Source organism: Puma concolor, chromosome A2, assembly GCF_028749965.1.
Source record: "Puma concolor isolate L17-30 chromosome A2, mPumCon1.1.hap2, whole genome shotgun sequence".
NCBI classification, from domain to species: domain Eukaryota; kingdom Metazoa; phylum Chordata; class Mammalia; order Carnivora; family Felidae; genus Puma; species Puma concolor.
In genome coordinates, this window is record NC_141668.1 from 162,644,115 (window position 1) to 162,669,463 (window position 25,349).

A 25,349-nucleotide genomic window follows, 5' to 3' on the forward strand; every position below is an offset into this window, starting at 1 on the left:
AGTCAGTTCAGACGAGGTTATGCCATAGTAACAAGCATGTCCGGAATCTCCGTGCCAGATGCCCACACAGGGATCGATTGATTTCTTGCCCAGCACCGCACGTCCAGGCGGCTCTGGTCCACGTTACCTTTATTCTGGTTGCTCTCCGAGACACTTCAGATCAAGAAGAGATAATGGCAAACCACCGTGCACTTTCGGGGGCGGGGGGGGGGGGGGGGGGGATCTGTGCCCGGAAGCGACCCTTCCATCCACCCATCCACATCTCACTGGCCAGAGGAAGTCACACATCTGTGTCTGATGTCCGTGGGGTGGCGAAGTGTAATCTCCCTGAGGGCAGGGTGGTGCATATTTGTGAGTGAAACTCCAGTCCTCCCGAGAGAGCGCAGATGTGGCCCTTGGCTCTTCTAGAACCGTCCGAGTTCGCCAGGTGGAGGACCTGGGAATGCATCCTTCCTCTGCTCTGTTGGCCCCTCACACTGAATGGCCATTATCCCTCCGTCCTTCGAAGGGAAGGAGGAAACGAAGCAAAGAGCTCAGTAGGAAAGAACGGTTAGGTTCGGGTTTGGCCCGCTTGGCAGCTGTGCTGCCTCAGGCAAGTGACTCAGCCTCTCTGAGCCTGCAAAGCAGGGTTGCTGATGGCATCCCACGTGGGCAGATGACGACTTCTTAGGGAACCGCGGGTGTTGGCAGGGGGAAGCGGGCGAGAAGACCCAGCGGGCGTAAGGAATCCTGGCTGGGGGCAGGCTCGGCTGACGTGCCCGAGGGCCGGGGGGGTGGGGGGGTGCCCCGTGTCCAGCCGCCGGCCTGTCTCCCGCAGAGGGCCTGCATCGACTTCGCCATCAGTGCCAAACCACTGACCCGACACATGCCGCAGAACAAGCAAAGCTTCCAGTATCGCATGTGGCAGTTCGTGGTGTCCCCGCCTTTCGAGTACACCATCATGGCCATGATCGCCCTCAACACCATCGTGCTCATGATGAAGGTGAGCCCCCAGCACCGCCCACACCTCCCAAGGCCGCCCGTCCCCCCCCCCCCCCCAGCCCACCGGCAGAGCGGAGCCGCCTGCCATGAGTCTCCCAGACCGAGCCCCTTCCGACGTCACCTGCGGGGACCTTCCTCCAGGAAGCCCTCCCTGGCCTCCCGCAGCGGCACAAGGCACCCATCTAGCGGTTCTCCCACGGGCCGTAATGTCGGTGTTGGGTTGCCCAGCCGTCTGCCCCACTGGCCTGTGAGCTCCACAGGGGCCAGGCAAGTCCCGCTCGGCCCTGAATTCCTGGGGTTCGGCACATCCCTGGGCGTGAGGGAACAGGAGGCCCTCAAGAAACGTGCGATGGGTGAAATGAGAAAGGAGGGGCAGGTAAGGACCTTGCAACCCTTGGGGCCGTGGAGTGGAGTCCCTTCCGGGTGAAAAGCCAGGACCTTGCACCCTGTGGTCTAAAGACCAAAGGGCAGGATTTAAGCCCAGCCCCGCTGTTTGACTTAGCATTTAACTTGGCGCCAGGGGCCAGCAACTATCAGGCGTCAGTTTCCCCGTCAATGAAACGAGGACGATAATAACGGCACCTTCCTCCCGACCTCGAGCGGGGGTGAGGATTGAATGAGGAAGTCCAGGCAAAGACATGGGCACATGTCTCGGCACTTTGAAAACACGCGGTCCCTAAGCTGCCAACTTTTGAATTGGCGAAAAAGCAGTGCCTGCGTTTGCTTGAAACGCTTCTCCGCAAGCAAGCTCTTTTCTCTTTCCATCGTTATAATCCTTAAACGGTTCCAAACAGACAGAAAGGAATAGTACAGCACAGCGCTTCTCGAACTGCTGTGCGTTCACGGATCATCTAGGGATCTTGGTAAAATGTGGATTCTCGTCCAGCAGATCCGGGGTGGGGCCAGGATTCTGAAATTCTAATCAGCATCCCCCGGGATTGCTGCGGGTCCCTGAATACCCGGTCTCCGTCACCCAGAGGTGCCCATTTGGAACATGCTCTGTGTTGGCTTCATCTGTTCTCTCTCTCTCTCTCTCTTTTTTTTTTGTGGTTGTCGTTGTTGTGAGGTGAAATTCACATAACATAAAATTAACCAGTTCAAGCGCACGTGGGGGGCTCAGTCGGTCAAGCATCTGACTCTTGACCTCAACTCAGGGTTGGGAGTTAAAGCCCCAAGGTGGGCTTCCGTGTCCAGCATTGAGCCTCCTTAAAAAAAAAAAAAAAAAAAAAATTAACCATTTCAAAGTGTGCAATTCAGGGGCAGTTTCGTACAGTCACCACCCTGCGCAACCATCACCTCTCCCTACTTCCAGAACATTTTCATCACCCCAAAAGGAGGACCCGTCCCCGTGAGCAGTCACCGCCCCCCATCCCCCTCCCCCAGCCTCCAGCAACTGCCAGTCTGTGTTCTGTCTCTGTGGATCTATCTATTCTGGACATTTCATCTGTTTTTTTAATGATTATTTATTTTGAGAGAGAGAGAGAGAGCGAGGGCGCTTGCACACGTGACCAGAGGAGGGGCAGAGAGAGGGAGACAGAGGATCCGAAGCAGGCTCTGCCCTGTGAGCACAGAGCGACCAGGGGCTCGAACTCACATACCCCGAGATCATGACCTGAGCCAAAGTCCAACGCTCAACCAACTGAGCCACCCAGGCGCCCCAATTTCGTCGATTTTTAAAAATTATTTTAATGTTTATTTATTTTTGAGAGAGAGACAGAGTGCAAGCAGGGGAGGGGCAGAGAGAGAGGGAGACACAGAATCTGAAACAGGTTCCAGGCTCTGAGCTGTCAGCACAGAGCCTGACACGGAGCTCGAACCCACGAGCCGTGAGATCATGACCTGAGCCGAAGTTGGACGCTTAACCCGACTGAGCCACCCAGGCACCCCAATTATTTTAAAGATACCACAATATTTTGACCTTAAATTCTTCGGTATGTATTTCTAAGAAATAAGAAAAAAAAAGAAATAAGAAATTTTCCTATATATTCTTTTTTTTTTTTCCTATATATTCTTATGCTTGACAAGATTTCTCTAAGATACGTATTGAATTGTCCCCAAAGTATCTTTTACAGTATGGGTTGTTCTCTGAGCCAAGATCCAAAGGGCTACACATGGCCTCTGGTTGTTGTCTTTTATTTTTTATTAATTTTTTCATGTTTATTTTTAAGAGAGAGGGAGAAAGACAGAGTACACATGCGGGGGTGCACAGAGAGAGAGGGAGACACAGAATCCGAAGCAGGCTCCCGGCTCTGAGCTGTCAGCACAGAGCCCGACGCAGGGCTTGAACCCACAAATCATGAGGTAGTGACCTGAGTCAAAGTCAGATGCTTAACCCACTGAGCCACCCAGGCGCCCCTGGCTGTTGTCTTTTAAATCACTGTCTTCCCCATACCGTTTTTTTTTTTTTTTCTTGCCCCATGCTGTTGACTTTTGAGGAAACCAGATAAGTTGAATGAAAACTGTCCCACCTGTGGGTGCGTTAGTCTCCTCGTGGGGTATTGTGACTTCTCCCACCTGCCATGTCTCCTGTAACCTGGTCCTCGGGGCTGAAGGTTATAAATTTGAATATAATTAAATAGTCTGGGCAAGAAGACCTCATAAGGAAGTCTTAGAGTAGCAGTTATCTCTGGGGCAGGTTACTGACTGGGAAAGCGTGCAAGGAAACTTTTGGGGGTGCTGGAAGTGTTCTGGGGGGCAGTCTCATGGGAGTGCACAGCTAAGGATTAAAAAGGGGGGGGCGCTGCGCCTGGGCGGCTCAGTGGGTTAAGCCTCGTACTCTTGGTTTCGGCACAGGTCGTGATCACACGGTTCGTGGGTTCAAGCCCCACATCGGGCTCTGCCCTAACAGTGCTTGGGATTCTCTCTCTCCCTCACTCTCTCTCTCTGCCCTTCCCCTGTTCTTGTGCTGTTGCTCTCTCTCTCAAAATAAATACATAAAAGATCTGAAAAAAAAAAGAAAAGAAAATCCCGCAGAGAGGATGCCACAGACCTCCTCCTGCATTCCATCCGGAGCTGCATTAAGCAGGCGGTCCTGGGATCTGGGGTGCTAAGGTGGGTCTCAAGAAAGTGCGTGTTTGGATGTGAAAAGATTAGCCCAGCCCAGGAACAGCTGGCCGGGGCGGCCTGGGTCGCCTCCAACAGCATGTCGGGAAGCCCAGTGTCCAGGTCTCGCCTGCCCCAGGACAGGACAGTCACAGAGCCGCCTCCCCAGCTCCCCCCCTGCCCGCTGACCCCAGCGTCCTTCCTCCTCTCTACTCCAGTTCTACGGGGCCTCGGTTGCTTATGAAAACGCTTTGAGGGTATTCAACATCGTCTTCACCTCCCTCTTCTCTCTGGAATGTCTGCTGAAAGTCATGGCTTTCGGGATTCTGGTAAGTACGGCCTTGGGGCTAGAGCCGTGGGTCGGGGATGGTGGGTGATGATCTCCCCAACCCCAGCGGCAGCTTGAGCATCCCTCCAGTGCCCACAGACCCTTGTTAGTCATTCCTGCGTCTGCCAGGTAACAGCAAGCAGACCCAGCCCTTGGCAGGCGCATGCACCTGCCGTCATTCCTCAGAGCGATCCAAACTGGGGGGCGGGGGTGCGGGGGGGCGGCGATTACCATCCAGTTTAAGGAAACTGAGATCCGGACCGGGCCAAGTCCGTGGTGTCCCAGCCGTTCTAACCACAATCCACAGTCAGGCGTACCTTTTGCGAGGGAGGCAGCACCCAGACGCGCAAATAGACAACCGACGTGAAGTTTTCCAGAATCCAAATCCCGTCTCTGCCTGCGTCACGGGCTCTTCCACTGATGGCGGAGCTTTTCTTTTCTAAATGCAGTTGGTCGCCCCCTAGCCTGTCTTCATCTCCGACTAATGCAAGTGGTCTTAACCTGAAGCCCACTGATCCGTGGGTGCAGGGGAAGGGGGGGGCGGGGGGGGGGGAGAGCTGTGAAATTAGACGTGAGCAGATCACGTCTCTAGTTTTCACAAGCCGCTAACTGGACGTTAACATTTCCTTCCATCTTGAAGGCAGACCAGCCCCTGCAGTGTGACCAGTACTCTCTGTGTCACCGATAAAAACCAGATCTTTCCATAGCGCATGACAGAGGCAGCAGGTTCCTCCAAATTTTTGTTCGTGTTCAGCCTTGCTTCGAACGCCGGTGACCGTCAAACCTACCGCCGGAAATTATTTCATGTGTTAATGAAGAAGTGCGTTAATCATTAGATCACCGTTTAAAAATAGTTTTTGATAATTGTATTTCGGTGTAACAGGTGCCCTTGCAATCCTGGGTATTTTATTTTATGCATTTACAAAGCTTCCTCTGAGAAGGTCTTCCCAGGAGGCCAGGGAGGTTCACAGCCCCCCCCCCCAAAAAAAAAAAAAAAAAGCCAAGAAGGCCTGAACTGAACTGATGGGTGTGTGATGGGACCTTCTAGAAGGTCCCCCGTGAGTGGCCAAGCTCAGACTTAGAACAGGATGCTTCCCTCTTGCCCACCCACTTTGTCCACCTCTCTGAGGAGAGTGGCCCACGGCCTGTGGCCTCGCCAGGCTGTCAGCGAGGTGGAGGCTGGATTCCCAAGGTGGCAAAGGGTGTTAGTTTGGACACCAGAGAGGCCTTGATTCAACTCACATCCGGGCTGTGTCACCTCACCTCTCCATCGCGAGGGCTCGTCCTCTGCCTCTTCCTCAGAAGAGCCCTTGCGAACCCCAGTGTGCCTGAAGGCTGAGGGTGAGGGCTGGCATGGAGTGAGCGCCCCATAAATGCCAGGAAGGGTCGCCACGAGGCCTTAAAATTGAATGATCCCCCCAGAGCCAGCCCCGGAAGTTCAGGCTCACTTGGTCAGGTGGGAGCCCCTGAATCCGTATCTTTAATGAGTGCCCCAAGGGGAGTCCAAGATGCATCTAGTGTTGAACAACATGCAGAAAGGGGAGGCACCCCGCAGCCAGGGCAAGGGCACCGACTCTGCATTTCGGTCCTGGGGATGCCACCAGGATGGCTCACAGAACACGTATGGGGGGGGGGGGCGGCAATCAGGCTCTGGCGTGCCCGTATCAGGGTGCAAACCCCTTTCTAGCTGCGTGGCCTCAAGCAAGGCACATGGCCTTTTTCTCCTGTTTCCACATCTACAAAACAGGAGTACCGTGCATCCGGCCTCCCAGGGCGGAGGGGAGCGTGGCGTAGGTTCAGACGCGGGACCTGCCCAGCCCAGTTGTGCTGTGCGGTTTTTGTAACCCCCGTCGATCTTCTGGTAAATGAAGCGGCTTAGGGCTCCATCCTCCCCGCCCCCGACCATCGCCCAGGGGCCTGCGTGGAGCCGCCCCCTCTGGTTTGGGTGAAGTTCACCATGTGCAGTTTAAGCAATGGGGTGGGAGGGAGGGACCCTTGTCGTCCAGGGGCTAAAGCCTATGGCCAGACGCCTAGAAAGTTGCCTTCATTTGGACTCCCCCCAGAAGCACAGCCTGAGATCAGGACTGAGTGCGAGGAATTTATCTGGAAACCCAGGGAACTCAGTGTGGGGGAGAGGAGTGAGGCGGGAGCCAGAAGGCAGCCAATACAAGGTGTGTTAATGGAGCCAGTTCCCACTGTGGGCAAAAGGGGCACAGTTCCCTTGAGGACCAGCAGGAGGCAGCAGAGAGCACATACTGCCGCCTCTTTCCACCTGAGGGGAGAGCCGGGGTATTTATCCTCCAAGGCCCATCAGTCATAATCAAGGGCTGCTCCCAGGGGGAGCCGTTTAATTTGCAACCAGAGAAAGACCCTGGGCAGAGCAACGGAAGGTGTGTAGGGGAAATATGAGGGGATGTGGGCAGGGCCCCAGCAGCATCTGCCAAAATACCAAAAGTGCCAGTGGAACATGAATTCCTTTTAGATGATTACGAAACAGCATCCATTCATTGAGCACCTGCTGTATAACCAAACTCCACCCCCCCCCCTTCACATTCATTATCTGATTGCTGTTATACCCCTGTCTTCCAGAAGAGGGCTCCAAGGCCCAACCAGTCCCAACTCTGAGACCCTTTCATTCCTACGCGCTGAAAATAGTTTGAGCCTGGAAAGCACAGCTCCAAAGCCTGAGTCCTTCTCTGTGAGGCAGAGGGGCTGCCTCAGGGCCAGACGCTCAGGGGAGGAACAGACCAATCAGAAGGGGACCTGCGAGCCCCAAGCTGGTCCCCGCTTTGTGAGGGTGCTGAGAAAGCCTGTGTTCGGTGTGGGTCCCACTGAGCCTGGAGGGGAGGGCTGTCTGTTTGAACCAGACCCTTGGATTCAGACAGAGGTGCTGCTCGGCATGGGCTCAAACGGTGTGGAATGTTTTCACCAATATTTCTCTGCGCAAAACCTGTTGGCTATAACTAGACACCGGCGGCCCCATCCAACCGCAAGGGGACCAGAAAGTGCAGCCTGGCACGTGCCCCGAAGGCGTTTCATGCCCCTGTTACCTTTCCCCTTCTTCAGATTAGGAAGTGGAAGAAATGAGAGGTTAAGTCACTGGCCCACAGCCATACAGCAGGATGATAACAAAGCTGGGATTCGAGCCCACAGTCCACTGTCTTAGCGAGCATGCTGTAGCAGGTGCGGTCTTGAACACAAACCCTAGACTCGAGCTGAGTTCAGTCCTGACCCTTCACCTTCTGAGGTGAGCAGCATCCCACTCCGAGCTTCCGTCGCCTTGGGTAAAGCGGGTGACAATCCTTTGCTCTGAGGGTCCATGTGAGGATCCCAGTGACATCGCTTATAAAGCATCTCGGGTCTCAGGGAGCCCTCAGATATGTCAGAGAGATAGGCAAGCCCAAAGGACAGCCCTCGTTCTCCAGCAGAGCGACACCGGGCCTTGGAGGCCCCCCCTGGGGCCAGGAGAGCCATGGGGGTCCCAGGGAGGGGGACCCAGAGCAGGTGATATTAAGCAGCCCATACAGCAGCACTTTGCTATTTGAACGACCACGCGTGTTGTGGGCACTCGGGCTGATCAGCAGCCGTGCCCCTAATGCACCCCGGGGCCGGCCGTGGCAGCCGGGCGTGGAGCCCTGTGTTGGCATCTCTGTCTTGTGGGTCCCCATTCTAGAATTATTTTCGTGATGCCTGGAACATCTTCGACTTTGTGACCGTTCTGGGCAGCATCACCGACATCCTCGTGACTGAGTTTGGGGTAAGTTTCCCACCAGCTTCTCTCTGGGTAGCTCCTGGCTGGGTGGAGGACGGGTGGGTGGGGGTGGGGGGGAGCCTTCCAAAAGCAGCGGTCCCCAAAGCCACAGCTGACTCGGGCCAGCACTTGACTGTGACCAAAGAGGGAGAAGCGGGGACCCCAGGGGCAAGGGCAGCCCCTCGGGAGGGCGGCTCAGGGAGACGGGGGAGCCCAAAGCCACAGCTGTGGGCCCAGCACTGCAGTGTGAACTTTCCTGCATCTCGGCTGTTGACCATTGAATCAATAATATGGATGAGTGCATTGAGATAATTAAAGGATCCCAAGGCTGAGCCCTACCCCCAAACCCCACACAGTGTTGGGGACCCAGAAAGAACGAGCTTCAAGTCCGTTCTGTTTGAACGAACCATCTTCTGGTTCGTGGAAGGAGGTTGAGGAGGGAGCCGTGGCCCTGGAGCCAACAGGGGATCCCACTCCTAGGTCCCCAGGATGTCCACCCTCTTCTGTCCCTAGACCTCCGTGGTGGCCCCATAGGCCGCATCATCCTTCCCCCTCATCTGAGAGACTCAGGGCCCCAGAGCTCCTATCTCAGATACCCTCTTTGGCCATTTTCGAGTAAGCCCAGGCCTGGGAGCCCTCAGGAAAGTGGTGGGGAGGGTAGGAAATCCTCACAAGGGGAGCAAAAAGGGCAAAGACTGTTGAAGCCAGGGGTGGGAAGGGATATCGACCTCATCAAAATAGCAGTAAAAATAATGGCCGACTTAGTTGTGTGGCAGGCACAGTGCCAAGCGATTCACGTGGATCAGCTCGTGGTACAGGTCAGGGGGTCAGTAGATAAAAGGATTCCTTTGGGAGGGTTTAACTGAAGGGATTGGAAAGCAGAGACTACTCACAGAGAGGAGGGGAAGAGGGCCGACCAGGATGGCAAAGCGCGGGGCACCCAGCCACCGTGAGGAGCTGTCACCTGCCCAGGTGCTGAAGCGGGGAGGAAATCTGAGCTGGGATGGGGAGGGGCCGCCCAGCAGGAGCCGTGGACCTGCGGGGACAGAGCCTGTGCCCGAGAGGAAGGCCAGAGCAGGCTCAGGGCATCAGGGGAGAAATAACCCAAGCCCATCTCTCCCCCCGCCCTCCATCTCCTGCCAGTGCTTCCCGTTGGCCAAGCCTAGCCAGAAGGGAGCCAGAAGGCCAGGGAGCAGGGGGTGGGGGAGGTGCTCAGAACAAGCAGAGAAAAGTGGAGAATACACCTGGTTGGGGTGTGGCCCGAGGAAGAGGGTGTTGCCCCATTTCACAGATGAGGAAGCTAGTGCCCAGTGCTCGGGGAAGCGAGGGACCTGCCCAAGGTCGTGCACGCACCCAGACCTGGTAACTCCTGAGGCTCAGGGGTGGCCCTGAGGTGGCCCATTAGAGCCCCCAGCAGAAAGGGGTCGATGGACCCATTCTCCCATCCTGGAAGGCCGACGGGACGAAAGAGCTACACAGAAAAGGAGGCCATTCTCTGATGGGTCCCCTGGCACCTCCCTCCCAAGTGGTATCCTGACCATACCTCTTTGCCCTGAGCTCCACTGAGCCAGAAATTCTCCCTTCCCTTCGTCCCATCCCTAACACCTTCCTCTAGGGAGGTCAGCGGGGGTGTCCCCGACCTGGGCCCCGTGCTCTGGCAGAGGACCAGAGCCCCGGCCTCATCTTCTGTCCTGAGTCTCTAAGAGATCCAGAGCTCCGACTGGCAGTCACCCAGCTGAGCACAAGACAGCTTTGAACCAGTATGAGAGGTTGGAAGGGTGGCCCCGCACCCCCCGCAGAGCACGTGGAGGGAGTTGGTTGAAACCTCCAGTGGCCAGGAGTAAGCGGTCCATAGGGCTGGACCCCCTCGGCCCGGGCTCCGGACTGGCAGGACGGGGAAGGGCATCAGGGCTGTTCAGTGAGCCCAACAGCCCTCCCCACAAGCTGTTTGACTTTGCCAGCCTACATCACCTCTGCTCCTGTAGCGTGGGGATAACTGTTGTAATTAACCTCCCTGGGTCCTTGCCAGCTTCACGTTCACACATGCACCCGGTAGGCACTCATTGAGCGCCTGCTGTGTGCCGGGCACTGTCGTAGGTGCTGGAGACCGTGAGCAAAGCCAGACCAGACAAGAACGCCCGCCCCCACAGGGGCGGCATTCTAGGGAAGGAGCTGGCAACCTTTAACACGCGTGAGCGAGCCACGTGAAGGGTTTGGCACAGAACCTGCCAGGAAATAGATCGTCCACAAATGGCGGTTGTTATTCTTACTGCTACAGCTGTTGCTATTATTACTGGGAGCGTCCTTGGGTCTGCAGTGGGCCTTCTACTGTACTTGGGTTTGCCAGTCACCTCCCCCACCCCAGCCCCCCGGGGCCCTGGATCAGAATCCTTTGGAGGGGGAAGGTGGAGGCTGCGTGTGTGGACCCTTTCGGGACGTTACGCTCCTCCCAACCTGGGCTGAGGGGAGGCCTGCCCTGCGGGGCAAGGAGCCCACAGCCACCCCTCTCTGCCTCCCAGGTAAGCCCGCCAGGTTCAGGCCAGAACCCCGCCAGGCTGAGGCAGGGGGCGCCAGACGCTTGGGAGGGCAGATCCCCAGGGTTGTGCGGGAGGGGGAAGGGCTGGAGGCCCACTGGGCCTCAGCTGCCGCCCCCTAGTGGCCGGGTGACGGGGGTTTGCCCTGCGTGCGATGGTTAATGACTGTTTCTTGTCTTGTCTCTTTTCATGCCTGCTCTTTAAACTGTATATTGGCACAACGCCGTCTGAAAAACTCATCCAATCAAAATGCACTATGAAATTCATTTGTTCATCCATGACATGGTCTGTGTGTTCATACACCAATGACTATCTCCCAACCCACCACCCCCACTCCCCGCCCGGGAACCGAAACCCATTGGTGTTTTGGCACTGGTTACAAATCAACCTAAAAAACGCTGAACACGCCTCCCCAACTGCCCCCGCCCGCCCGCTCCCCCTCCATCTTCAACATCTGCATCTAGAATCCGGTTGGTCTTACTTCTTTCTGAAGTCTAAATGCCTTACATTAACTGTGAACGCATCTTCTCGTACCAGCACTGCACGTCCCGCCCTGGGCTTTCTGGACTTGGGTTGCCTGATGCATCCCGCCCTCCCCCAGCACCCCTTCCCCGTCTTGTCTGTCCGTCTCCCCAGCCCACCCCCTCCCTCCTCCTTCCTGCAGTCTCTCTCTCTCTCTCTCTCTCTCTCTCTCTCTCTCTCGTTTTTACTGGGCTCTGAGTTAGGGTTTTCTGTGTGGGTTGGTTTGCGTCTTTTGCAAAGCAAAGGGTTTGCTCCAGCAGGACTTATCAGCTGGGTGGGCCTCCCACCCCATCCCGTACACGCGTCCCTACACGCCGAGCCCCTGCAACACCCAGACATCGCTCCTGTCCCCCCCCCGATCAGCTTCATGGGGCCTGGGCCCCGGGAAACTCCAGGCCCGTGGGTGTGACTTTCTAGAGATGTAAATCTCCCAAGTCCAAGGAGGCTGGAGGGCCGGACAGCAGGCAGGCAAACACTCCCAGACAAGGGAAACACGGAAGGGCCAGGACTCGGGCCGGCCAGGCGAGACCCTCTCCCAGAGCCCCGGCCTTCACGTGCTCACATAACCGCTCCCGTACACACAGTCAAGGCACACAGGTGCCCTCGCCCCCTTCCCACATGCGCCCTCTCTCTCCCTTCCTCTCGTTCTTGTGCTCCTCCTCTCTCTCCTCTGCCCACGACAGGCACACACACACACACGCACACACACGCACACCTGTCCCTCCCTGTTACATCCATCCAGCCTGCCCCCCCGCATGCCCTGTCACAGCACACACCATCTCCTCCTCTGTCGCCTCACGGATTCAGCTCCTTGCTCACTTCTCATTCTGGTACCTTCCATCTGCCTCCACCCCACGCCCGCCACCTCGGAGCCCCGTTGAAGGACTCCCGGAATGGCATCTCTGCGCCAGGACCCCTCCCCACCCCCAACCGGTACCACACGCAGTCATCCGCCAAACAAACGTTGAAAGATTGCAAATTCGGTGCTGCAAGTGGAGTGGCGGGCTGAAGCGGGCAACATCACTGACACCGCCTCACGGGTCGAAGTGGGAAAGCTGGGCATTGGTCGAATAGGCGCTGAAAGCCACCTGAAGTTACAACTGGGTCCGGAGCTAAAGAATGAGCGGTGTTAACAAAGCAAAAGAGCGGGGGGAAGGGCATTTGAGGCCCAGAACAGCACGAGCAAAGGCCCTGTGTCAAGAGGAATCATGCAGGGCTCGGGGTCTGCAAGCTGAGGGGGTGTGGCTGGAGCAGAGAGAGGGAGGGAAGGCTGACCCAGGAAAAGTGAAGAGGGCGGAAGGGGATAAGCCCCTGGGGCCTAGCGGGAGCCGGGGAGCATTTACAGCAGGGGTAGCATTGGAAGTGTGATTAGACAGGATGGCGAGGCTGTGAGGCAGCAGCCGGCGGCCAGGGAGGGAGGGGGGTGTGGAGGGGGGGAGGTGCCGGGCCGCAAGGGGGAATCCCCAGCGAGAGGGGACTGGCCGCCGTCTGAGCAGGGGCTTCTCCGGGACCCGGGGATGGGTTAGGTCTGGACTGGGGGAGGAAGGTACCTGGAGAGATCGGAGTCTGGCTTGAACTGGGAGATAGAATCTAGGGAATGCCAGAAGAGGAGCAGGTTAGGAGAAGAGAACAGGTGTAGAGCACAGCCGTGGCGGGTCTGAGGTGCCTTTAAGAGCACCCTGGAAGAAGTCGGGCCAGGCGAGTGGTTATGGGGTCTGGAGCTCAGAGGCAAAGTCGGCTGAGATGGGGGCTGCCGGGGGCAGGATTTCTCTGGAGCCCTCAGGTGGCTGGTTCCCATGTCTTTCTGAGCTCTCGCGCCCCTGAGCACCACAAGCCTTCCGGGGCCTGCATCCCACCCCATCGCCCTTGAACCAGGAAGCACAGGGCAGCCTTGAAGGACAGCATAGCTGCTCCTTCCGGGCTTGTGGATGGAAAAGCGGGAGCTAGGAAGAGGGAAGTCGCCAGTTCTGCGAGCACTTGAAGGACTCGATGCAGAACCAAGAAGAGATGGAGGGCAGATGAGTTCCTTCCCCTACCCTGTCACCTGGACCTCTGTCATCTCCACCCCCTACCTCCCCCATGTGTCTCCTCCCTCAGCTCCAAGAAGGGCAGCATGTTCTCTGCACGCGTCTCCCTGCAACACCCCCTTGCTTCTCCCGCATGGTGACAGGCTTCCCCCTGCTCTACCCTGAGCCCCCGGAGGCTGCTCCAGGGCCCGCCTGCTTTTGCATGCTGGGCAGAGTCCCCATGTTATGACCCGCCCCGTGAAGGGATGGCTTGTACTCTGGGGATGGTCGGGAGGGGCTGGGGACACCTGGGCCATCGGCCCCGTCCCCAGGTAGAGCTGGGTGGCCAGGCAGGGCTGGGTGTCAGGTCAGCTGGGCACAGGGGGTGACTCTCAGCTGAGCTGGGTGTGGGAGCGTATTCGAAGCCCTTGGGACAGTCTCACGGTGGTTGGGCCCAGTATGGTCAAGGTAGGATCTCCCAGCCCCCACCCCCATCCTAGAGGCCTAAGGACCAACTGATGTGTCCCCAGAGGCATCCTAGACTTGGCCAGCAAATCCAGAGGCCTCTTGGAGCCCCAGAAATGTCTCGGACCCCCATCCCTGCCTCTCAGCTCCCAGGCCGGATACAGGCAAGATACAGTAACTGGGAAGGATCCTGGAGGATCCTGGAGGGCACGTGTGGCCTGTTTCAGGGGGCCAGCCACATCTGAGCCCCAGCTAACTTTTGCCAACCTGGAAGCAGGCCCAGGGTTGCCAGCAAGTCAGATTTGGGGGAGAAGTCAGACTTTTAAACACTGGCAACTATTTTTCATCGAAACAAAACAAAAACTGCCGAGGCCCAACAAGACAGCTCCGTCAGCCAGATGTGGTCCATTTGTGACTTTGAGCTTCCTGCCCCCCACCCATCGGCGACCCTGAGGCCCCAGCAGGCAGGCCCCCACCCCCTGGGGCAGCCAGCCAGCCAGCGCCCGCCCCGTCTCTGCCTGGTCTCTTCGCTCCCCTCCCAGTTGGCTGCCCCCCCCCCCTTCCCTGGGAAGTTCTCCCGGCGGCTGGGCGGGAGGAGGGAGAGGCAGTGACTAGACAGGGGGCCCGTGAGCTGAGGCAGGGTCCACCCAGGGAGGTCCTGGGGGCAGGGACGGCCCCACCTCCAGCCCCGGCCCCTCGGTGGGCCTGGGCTGTTTGCCAGCTCACCCACCCACGGGCGCTGCGTACTTCCTGCTTCCCGCAGGCCTGGTCCCGAGCTACTCCACCCAGCCCCAGAAGCTGAGAAGCCATCCCTGAGAGGGGGGAAAAGGGCCCCAAATGCATCTTCTCCGACTCAGCGGGCAGCGAGGACTCGCCCTGCAGCCGACCAGCCCCAGCTCCCTCCCGTCCTCCCCATTCCCGCTCGCCAAGGGGGTAAGAAAAGATGCTCTTTCGCTTCTCCGATTGGCTCAAGCCGCTGCTCCTCTTGGCCGTGGGGTGAGGTCAGGGCGGGCAGGAGCGGGTGGGCAGCTCTACAGGGCAGGGCAGGGCAGGTGCCCGTTGAGTCCCACGACAGATGCATTTCTGGCCCGGAGCGTAACATGCCCTGGGAACCCGCACATGTCCGCCAGGCCTGAGCGTGCTGGCTACCCCCACCCCGCCCTGGTGTTTGTGCATCGTACACGTGTGATGGATTCGGCAACTTGACCCGCTTGTGTCCTATCGTCTCAGTGCATTTGGTTGTTGGGAGAAACAAAAACCATCTCGATTTTTTTCCTGATTGGATGATTCGGATATATTTTCTTTTCCTTGTTCTTTTGTTATTTCTTCCCCACCCCCACCCCACCCGGTTCCTTTCTCTTCCTTCCTTTTTCTTTCCTTTTCCCCATTGCGGGTGGGGCTGGCCGGGAGGGTTTATGCTTTTGAGTTGCCTCTTCCTTCCTCCCACCCTATCCCCCCCCCCACCACCTCCCAAACTTTGTTCCCTTTTCGACGTTTTTTCCTCCGCACCATTGCATTAAATAGTGCTTTCTCTCCCTCCTTATTTGGGGTCTGGCTTGCTTTTCCTGTTGGTTGGCTTCATGTAGGGGCCTCTGTGAGTGGTGACGGCTCTGAGCCCCTGGGGGTGGGTGGATGGTCACCCTTTTTCTCTCCATCTCCCCAGAATAACTTCATCAACTTGAGTTTTCTCCGCCTCTTCCGAGCTGCCCGGCTCATCAAACTCCTCCGACAGGGTTACACCATCCGAATCCTTCTCTGGACCTTTGTGCAGTCCTTCAAGGTGAGCCCCTGAAGCCAGCCTGGGGCTGAGAAGATCATACCCCCCCATCCCTGCTCTGGCTGAGAGTACAGATCGGGTGGAAATGCCTGTGTGGTGCACTTTGTTGAGAGTCTGTTTCTCTAGACTGCCTGCTCCTGGGGCGGCTGGAGAGCTCCAAGGGGAATCCCTGCCACCATGGCCTCAAAGATACCCTGCCACCATGGCCTCAAAGAGGCCCACCAAAAGCCCTGGCACCACTCTGGCACAGCCTGGGACCGCCCAACCCTGTGGGGTGGCGCTCTGGGACAAGGGAGGGAAATGGTGTGGCCGAGAGGCAACCCCCGCCCCCCCCCCCCCCCGCACTCTCCTTCATTGCTTTCCTTCCCACCAGGCCTTGCCTTATGTCTGTCTGCTGATTGCCATGCTTTTCTTTATCTACGCCATCATCGGGATGCAGGTGAGTGCCCACCCCTAATGTTCCCAGAGCCCCCCCTGGGACGGCCACCGTCCTCAGGCAGGGCGGGTCAGGGGGACCCAGTTTGGAGAGACCGCCATGGGGATTGAGTGGGTTTCCCTGGAGCCGTTGAGGGCACGGCTGCCCCCGGTCATCACGCTCCAATTCCCCAGGTGTTTGGCAACATCGGCATCGACGTGGAGGATGAGGACAGTGATGAGGATGAGTTCCAAATCACTGAGCACAATAATTTTCGGACCTTCTTCCAGGCCCTCATGCTTCTCTTCAGGTGAGAGAGGGGACGCGCTTTCAGCCTCCGCTTCTGGTGGGGGCGTGCCCTCTTCCTCCTCTTCCTGTAGGGGGCGTGTCCTCTCCCTCTTCTGGTGGGGGCGTGTCCTCTTCCTGTAGGGGGCGTGTCCACTCCCTCTTCTTCTGGTGGGGGTGTGTCCTCTTCCTCCTCTTCCTGCAGGGGGCGTGTCCTCTCCCTCTTCTTCTGGTGGGGGCGTGCCCTCTTCCTCCTCTTCCTGTAGGGGGCGTGTCCTCTCCCTCTTCTGGTGGGAGCCTGTCCTCTTCCTGTAGGGGGCGTGTCCTGTCCCTCTTCTGGTGGGGGCGTGTCCTCTCCCTCTTCTTCTGGCGGGGGCGTGTCCTCTTCTGTTCCAGTGAGGGTTGGGCTGGGCTTGTGGGGGCGTGGAGGGGGGGGAGTGGTGGCGGCAGGGACACTGGCTGGGCAGAAGCTGAAGGCCCAGGGACACAAGTGCAGAAGGGATTTTCAGACATTACCTCACTGAATCCTGACCATCCTATGAGGTGGGGATTCTCGGCAATCCCATCTGACAGGTAAGAAAATTGAGGCTTATAGACCCTGAGGCTTGATTCTTAATCCTGGCTGCACATTAGAGTTCTTTCATTTACTCATCAGAGATTTACTGAGCACCTACTGTGTGCCAGGCATTGCAGAAGGTCCTGGCAACAAAGCAGAAAGAGATAGTCTGTGCCATCCCGATGCTTCTATTCCCATGGGGGAGAAAGGCAATCAGTGAGCTGATGATGGAGAGTGCTAGAAGGGGATAAAAAAGGTTAAGAGGGAAGTGGACGCAAAAGAACAAATAGTGAGTGATTCTACTTATAGGAGGTACCTAGAAAGGGCAAATTCATAGAGAGGAAACAGACCAGATATTGCCAGGGGCTCCACAACTGGACAGTGGAGAGCTAATGTTTAACGGATACAAGTTCCCAGTTTGGGAGAGATGAAGATTCCAGACGTGGACAGTGGTGATGGGTGCACAGCATTGTGAATGTACTGAACGCCACTGAACTATACCTTTATTAATAGCTAAAATGATCAATTTTATGTTATACATATTTGGGTACAATAAAAAAAGTTCTAATTTAGCAACAACTAAAGGAGCGGAGGCTGGTAGGTCACGCCTCCCTGGAGGCAGGTGACACGTGGAAGAAATAGCTGACAGAGGAAGCCGTGTGGATATCTGAGGAAGGGCAATCCAGGAAGAAGGTATAGCAAGTGCAAAGGCCCTGAGGCAGGAACGTGGCTGCCATGTTTGGGGACAGCAAGGATCCCAGTGTACCTGGAACAGAGAGACCTAGGGAGAAGGTAAGAAGAGGTGACTACTGCCTGGAGTGACGGGAGCTCTTAAAACATACCTACATCCCCAGGCCCCACCCCAAACCAATTGAAACGAAGTCTGTGGGAGTGGGGCTTTGGTGAAAAGGCTCCCCGTGAACTTTAATGCACAGCCAAAGGATGAGAATCACCTCTGTTAGTTCCCAGAGAAAAAAGGTGCTTTACCTTGGACTTGAACTCACGCCAGTCCAACCCAGAGCCCAGTGCTCGGCCTCCCTGGGGGGGGGTATTAGTGTCCAGGACTGGGTGCCCAGGTCCCTGATGCCCCCTCTCTGTTCTCAGGAGTGCCACCGGGGAGGCTTGGCACAACATCATGCTTTCCTGCCTCAGTGGGAAGCCGTGTGATAAGAACTCTGGCATCCTGACTCCCGAGTGTGGCAATGAATTTGCTTACTTCTACTTCGTTTCCTTCATCTTCCTGTGCTCGTTTCTGGTGAGTCTGTGGACATGTGAGGGTGGGCTTCCTCACCTGGCTCCCACTCAGGGGCACGGATTTCTCTGGAATATGGCTGTGTGACAGATTTGCTCCCTCCAAAGCGTCTCTGAGCCAGCTGGAGATTAGGTTCACCGGGGTTTCTCGACGTCAGCACTGTCGACACTTGGGGCTGGCTCACTCTCTGTCCTGTGTGCTGCGGGGTGTTTAGCAGCATCCCTGGTCTCCACCCCGGTCTCCTACCAGCTGTTGATCAGCAAATGTGCCTTCAGACATTGACAGTGTTCCCAGGGATAGAGGGGAAGGGCAGAATCTCCCCCACCCGAGACCTGCTGGGTTATACCGAGGGAAAGCCTAGTGGTGCTGAGAGCTGGTCCCCCCGCCAGTCTAGTTACACAGGATGCTAGTTATGTTCTCCCCTCTCCCTGGAGCAGTGAGAAGAACAGAAACCATCTAGGTATTAGGTGTCTTCAGTGGAGGAGATTTGATACAGGGATTGGCTACATGGGGTTGAAAGAGAAATAGAAAACCCCGAAGCCACCAAGAATTACTGGCTGTGGGAGGCAAGGACTGGGGAAGTAAAAGGAAAAGAGGGTGTACTGACCCACCCCGCTGCCCCTGGCACCGCTGAGGGGGTGCCAGCACAGTGGTTGTCCGTTGCCCCTAGACCGTTGCAGACGGTGATGGTTTCCTGCGGCTGCTGTGAAAAAGGACCACAAACTGGTGGCAACAGAGATTGATCCTCCCACAGTTCTGGAGGCTAAAACCGACCAAGGCGTTGGCAGGGCCCTGCCCCTTCCAAAGGCTCTAGGGGAGAATCCTTCCCGGCCTCATCTAGCTTCTGGTGGCCCCACGCGGCCCTTGGCGTGTGGCCACATCCCTCCAGCCTCTGCCTCTGCCTTCGCATGGCCTCTCCCCTGTGCGTGTGCGTCCAGATTTCTGTCTTTTGGGGGACAGAAGTCAGATGGGATCAAGGGCCCGCCCCGATCCCGTATGACCTGTTCCTAACTTGACGACATCGCAAAAACCCTTTTCCCAAATAAGATTACACTCACAGCTCCCAGGGGTTAGGATTTGAACATGTCTTTTGAGGGGGACACAATTCAACCCACAATATAGGAAAAGGAGTCCCTTCCCCTGTCCTTCCCGGTCTGGTTTCCTGACCGTGGCTCCCACTGGCGGGATATAAGAAGCCAGCTGCTGAGGGAGTGTAGACGTGTGCAGACCCCAGCCAGACGCCAGCGTCTGTCAGCAGAAGCCCAGCACCCTCTCCCTCTTCACACCAGTGGCCTCACACGGAGAGATTTGCAGCCTCTATCTCCTAGCATCTACAGCTGCTGACCCGGAGGGTCCATTGTCCAGTTCCAAATTCCCAGAAGAGTCTGAAAGGGCCAGCCCAGTCTCTGGTCAAATGGCCACCCTTGTCCAAGCAGCTATGGGTACCTGTGGGGACAAGATCTTATAATACAGCCCATCTTGGAAGGGCAGGCCCCTAGAGGACATCTACACTTGACCATCAGCCCCCCAAGGGCAGGGATTTCTTTTTTGTTCACTGCCAGATCCCCAGCACCTAGGACAGCAACTGGTGCACAGCAGGTGCTCAATCGATATCATGAAGCTGAGTTAAAAATTGAGCGACTGAAGTTAAGGACAGCGAGGATTATGAGTTATTTGTTAAGCACCTACTATGTTTACGTCTCAACATTTGTTTAATACCTACTACAAGCCAGGCACCGGGGTACAAGGGCAGACCGTGGTTCTCTCAGTCTGCAGGAGTGATAGGCAGACAGGTCAGCAGGTAATAGCAATGTGGTCTGATATGTGCTGTGATGGGAGAGACTCAGACTGAGGAAAGAAAGATTTCAAAGAGTGGCCTGCAGGAGCGATGAGCAGGCGCTAGAACCCGTTTTAATCAAATTGGTTGCAAGCCGCAGAAATTTAACTGAAGTAAGGGGCGCCTGGGTGGCGCAGTCGGTTAAGCGTCCGACTTCAGCCAGGTCACGATCTCGCGGTCCATGAGTTCGAGCCCCGCGTCGGGCTCTGGGCTGATGGCTCGGAGCCTGGAGCCTGTTTCCGATTCTGTGTCTCCCTCTCTCTCTGCCCCTCCCCCGTTCATGCTCTGTCTCTCTCTGTCCCAAAAAAAAAAAAAAAAAAAAAAAAAAAGTTGAGAAATTTAACTGAAGTAAGCAGCATATACAGTTCACTGACTTGTGTAACTGAACGGTCAGGCGAGGCTGGAGCCAGACAAGCGGACTCCATCCTCTTTGCTCTTCTCCACACTGGCTCCATTCTCAGACTTTCTCCTTGTGGAGGCAAAATGGCGGCCGGAGCGTCAGCACAAATCCCAGGGAAGGCTCTCATTGGCCACCTTGGGTCACGTGCCGCCCCCCCCCCAACCAATCACAGATCTGGGTTACATGACTGCTGCCTGTGGAGCCATAAAGTGGGGATTGGCCACGCCCAGCTACAGCCTCTTAAGTATAAAGGAGGGAGTTCCCCCAGATGCTGCTACCCATAGAGAGACAGATCGTGATGTTCCCTAAAGGAGCAACATTTGCAAAGACTTAGAGGCAAGATGACGCAAGACCCCCACGTGCTAAGGGCTAAAAGAATATGTGAAAAGGTGCCACCGGATGCAGACGGGGGCAGGAAAATTCACCCATTCATCCATCCATCCATCCATCCATCCATCCATCCACCCAAGAAATATTTGCTTACTGTGGGCTGGGACTGGGAATACAGCCCGCAAGAAGCACTCGCTTTGGCCTTGTTGGGGGCCAGGTGTGGGAAGATTTGGGGCCATGGCGGTCCCTTGGGGTTGGCCCCCATTTCACATAGCCTCTCCCCCCTCTCTCTCCAACTCTCTTTGTCCATCAACGTTGGTCTTTGTCTCTTTGTATTTCTCTCTGTCTCCACCCCTGTCTCTCTCTGTCCCGTCTCCATATTGCCATCTGTTTCTGGACTCCTTGTGTGAGTCTGTGCCTTTCCTCTCTAACCCCTCCCCCCCAATCTTTCTCTTTCTCCGTCTCCCTTTCCCCATCTCACCTCTCTCCCTCTCTCTCTCATCTCTCTCTCTCTCTCTCTGGGCCTCTGTGTCTGTGTGTTTGGGTCTGTCTCGCCCTCCCCCACTCCTTCTTGGCCCCCGGGGTCCCCACAGATGCTGAACCTCTTTGTCGCTGTCATCATGGACAACTTTGAGTACCTCACCCGAGATTCCTCCATCCTGGGCCCCCACCACCTGGATGAGTACGTGCGTGTCTGGGCCGAGTATGACCCCGCAGCGTGGTAAGGAGTCACCCCAGTCCTTCGGCCACATTGCCCGCCTTTCTCTGGCACCAAAGCACCCTAGGCTAGGCCAGGGCCCAGACTTTGGGGCACTGGGTCCCTAGGGAGCTCGCAGGGACCTCAGAGGGGTCAGCCTGGAGGAAAGAGATGAGAATCAGTGCCCTCCCACACCACAGGTGAATTGGTCGGGTACACCCCTGCCCGAGGCCCAGGCTTTCTGGGAGATGAGGAAAGGGATCAAGCATTGAGGATTTTGAGAATTTTGCCTCCCGTGAATCTCCCCTGCCCCTGCCTGAGAGGCCTCCGGATGATGAGGACAAGCAAGCCAGGGAGGAAGCCAGAGGCCTCTCAGCCTCTGCTCTACTGGGAGCTGTGGGAAAGGGGCCGGCCTGGCTCCCTGGGCAGCTGGGCTTGGCCGTGAGTTTGGAGTCGTGCTGGTACAAGTGATGACACAAATCACGGTCGCAAGGGGCGCGAGCTCTCCTGCTCTTAGGCACCCGAGTGCTCCACCACCTGACTGATAGGTGGTGGCTCCAGAGGGTTGTCTCCACCCAGTGCGTGCATGGAACAGCGTGACGCCTTGTGGGATGCTCAGAGGAGCAATCCTGAGCCTCAGAACCCACCCACCACTAACCGGGGAGTCTAGTTCAGACTGGGCTTGGGGCCTGAGAAGGCGTTAATGGGGGCCCTCAGCAGTGTGGGTGCTGGAGGGGAGGCCTCAGGAGGAAGGTGGGCAGGAGTAGGGAGGAGTCTATCTTTGCCCTTCCTGCAGCCCCAGACAAGCCCTCCGTGAGACCGAGAGCCCGGGGTGAGCCATGGGTCTGGGGCTTGACTTTTGGCCGGTTCCTAACTCTTCCTCTTTTGATTTTAGGTCACAGCAGTTGGATGCTGTCCCCTTGTCCTCTATTCCACGAGCTCCCCCTCCCCCCAGTGTAGCCCATGTAGCTTGTGGAGAAGGGAGACGCAGAGAGAACCCGGGGGGGGGGGAGGGCCCCCCACCACCACCACCACCACCAGCCCAGAAATGTCGCACACCCCAACCGAGACCCTCTGCCCCGGGTCTGCGAGTGTTCAAGCCAAGGGGTCCCCAACCCCTGGCATCATGACCTCGCCGTGTGCGCGGGGGAGCCGGCGAGAGCGCAGCCTGACCCCTACCTCCACTAACCCCTGTCTTCTCCTTTCAGCGGTCGGATTCATTATAAGGATATGTACAGTTTATTGCGCGTGATATCTCCCCCTCTCGGCTTAGGCAAGAAATGTCCTCATAGGGTTGCTTGCAAGGTTTGATTTCCACTAAAACCTGCTAGCATCCATGGAATGAGTGTGGCTTGGGGTTCTTCAATATATATATTTCATATATATATATATCTCTAAAAAACAGAGCCATCTCTCTTTCTTGCATTAAACTAGAAAATTCTTAGCCAACAGAATGCAGTCACGTAGACTCGATGAAGCATGGAACATACCTCTCCGTTCCCTTCGGCCATTTCTGCTTGCTGTTAGCTGAAGCTGCCCATCCCAGGGTCTCAACGGCACCCCAAATCAGACACATCCGGGGGGGGTCGGAAGTGTGCATCGACCCCCCCCATCACCTCCACTCTCTCCCCCCTCCACCCTTCGCCTCCCAAAGCCCCCAGCCCCCTCCCCGTCTAGGCCCCCTCAGAGACCAGCCTCAGCCAAACCAGAGAACTTGCACCCGATTTTTAAAATAACACTGAGCCAAAAGCGTTGTTCCAGGCGCTCCAAAACGAGAGCCGCCCCCTCCCCTCCACGCCCCACCAGAACCATAGCTCAGAGTCAAAACTGAATCTGACTTTTCTCTTTTCTCTTTCTCTCTCCCTGCTCGTGAGCAGTGAAATAATCTTTTTTTTTTTTTTTAATTCCCTCCTCTTCCATTTTTTTTTCTCCTCTTTTCCCTTGATTTCAAATACCTATTTTATTGTTTCTCTGCATCTTTCTCTCCCTATTTTTTCGGCTCGTGTGGCTTTTTTGTTTGTTTGGTTTTTGGTGTTTTTTTTTTTTTTTGGTTTGGTTCCTGCTTTTGTTTGGTTTTTTTGTTTTTTTTTTGGTTTTTTTGTTTTGTTTTGTTTTGTTTTGTTTTGTTTTGTTTTCGGTTCCTTCCTCTCCCCCCCCACCCCACCCCTCCCTTTGGTTCTCCCGTTCCCACCCCGTTTTGTTTTCGGTGCTGCTAGGGGCCGCATGCCTTACCCGGACATGTATCAGATGCTGAGACACATGTCTCCGCCCCTGGGTCTGGGGAAGAAGTGTCCGGCCAGAGTGGCTTACAAGGTAGTCTACCCTTGCCGACCACTAGCGTCGGGCACTGGGGATTTTTCAGTGCTGACCAGGAACGACCAGCCGAGTTTCTTCTTCCCGAGTTACTCTTCTTCTTTTTTTCCTTTTCTTTTTCTTTTTTTCTCCCCCTTTCCTCCTCGAGTAAATGGATCATGACCGTCCCTTTGACTCTAAGCAGCACACTGTGTCCGTCTTTTCTGATGAGTGTGGTTTGGTGTTTTGAGACTCCATTATGGCCGACACGCCGGGGGGAGGGGGAGGGGAGCCCCCCGGTCCCCTCGCACCTGGTCCCCTGGGAACCAAATTGGACACAAACATGCTTCGGAGGGAACACTGCCTCGCCTCCTTTCTGCCCACCCAGAGCGGCCCCCCCCACGCCCAGGCCGGGGCAGGTGCCTCGCAGCAGGGGGCTTTGGCCCCAACAAGGCGAGGCCCTGCCCCCCCCATCTTTTGTGTCTCGAGCCCCCAGGTCCAGCAGCCCCCCCCCCCCCACGTACACCTGAAGCTGATCTCTGACCTAGGGCCTTGGGGGACTCAAGACCTCCCGAGGAGTACCCAGAGCCTCTCCTCCCTCCACCTCTCCCTCCCCCCCCCAAAATTGCTTCCCAAGCCCCCATCCCTATGCCACCCATCCTCCCCTAGACACCCCAACATGCCTCTCCATTGTTCCAGAGTGGGCAGGCAGGCCGCAGCTGGACCCCTGGACCGTGGCACCCTGATGCAGGCCATGCACGCTGCCTTGGCGGGGGCCTGGGGCGGGCAGGCACCATGGCCGATCGGGGGATGGTGCATGTTGGCTGAGGGAGCAAGGGTCCCGCCGCCAGGCGGCTGGGCCGGGCCGCCCCTCCGGACCCCTGTCCCGGAATCTCCCTTGGCACCCAAGGACAGACGCTCTGTTCCCTCCAGCTCATCCACGAGAAGTTCAGGGATGACCTTTAAAATTGCCTACCGCCTCCCAGAAAATGACCCCGTCATCCTGCTCTCCCATCTACCCCGGCCCACCTTGTGTCTGCGAGAGTCCTCCCCCCGCTTCTGTTAGTGCCATCCCTTCCCGCCTCTCTAACCATCTCACTGCAGCCTCATCCCTCCTCCTCCTCCTCCCCGATCAAGGCTGGAAAGGGGCTGCCCCCTGCCCCCCCCCCCCCCCCGCCCCGTGCCTCTCCCTCCTCTCGCTTTCCTTTTGTCCCTTCTCTTGGTGTTTAGCTGTGTGCATGTGTGTGTGAGAGAGAGAGAGAGACGGTCCCCTTCGCTTCCTGGGCTCTGTGCAGGGCCACCAGGAGTCCATAAGGCACCTTTGTGCAACTCTGAAAAGGACACCCTTTCCACAGAACATTTGGTCTGTTGGAAAATGGTTGTAATCCACCCATGTGGTAAGAACAGGAAACTTCTCTGTCATCGCCTGAGAAGTTGCCATTCAAATACACAAATGCGTGACTTCTAAGTCGGTGAGCCTTTTGTGCAGTGCACAACCTGCAGTTGTGTGTGTGTCTGCGTCTACCACCTCCCTCCCCGCCTCCCCGCCCCAGTCCCTCTCCCGTGTCCTGTTCTGGGTTTGCCAGCCCTCTCCCCGTCTCCAGCTCTGTGTTTCCCGCCGACCTGCGTCTGAATCCCCCCCCTCCCTCCCCCCCCCTCAACCCCCATTTCCATGCCACCTCAGCCTGGGCTGGTGCCCACCGGTCCAGCATCCTCTCCTATATCACCAAGCACGGGGGACAGAGCCCCTGCTTGGGACATGGGGAGTCCTTTCTTCCCCAGGCCGCGGGAATGCCCCCTCACCCCTTCCCCTTGCCATCACACAGAGCCAAGATCCGGACATGCCCCTGAGATACACTTTCCACGGAGCTATGAATGA

The 25,349-nt window shown here is 56.7% G+C and overlaps 1 protein-coding gene across 8 annotated transcripts in view; it reads left to right on the plus strand.

The window, feature by feature from the left end:
• Nucleotides 1–25,349, plus strand: part of CACNA1A (calcium voltage-gated channel subunit alpha1 A) — a 287,235-nt gene that overhangs the window by 246,030 nt on the left and 15,856 nt on the right. For 6 of the 8 annotated variants that reach the window (XM_086698925.1, XM_086698924.1, XM_086698922.1 and 3 more), the window contains 9 exons: nt 818–982; nt 4,242–4,352; nt 8,025–8,108; nt 15,293–15,409; nt 15,780–15,845; nt 16,016–16,131; nt 17,767–17,917; nt 21,075–21,202; nt 22,387–22,483. In XM_086698925.1, coding sequence (XP_086555051.1) covers nt 818–982; nt 4,242–4,352; nt 8,025–8,108; nt 15,293–15,409; nt 15,780–15,845; nt 16,016–16,131; nt 17,767–17,917; nt 21,075–21,202; nt 22,387–22,483 — 1,035 coding nt within the window. Of the gene's footprint in view, nt 1–817; nt 983–4,241; nt 4,353–8,024; nt 8,109–15,292; nt 15,410–15,779; nt 15,846–16,015; nt 16,132–17,766; nt 17,918–21,074; nt 21,203–22,386; nt 22,484–23,394; nt 23,492–25,349 lie in introns of all 8 variants that reach the window. The other 2 variants (XM_086698923.1, XM_086698921.1) reach the window with 1 other exon arrangement.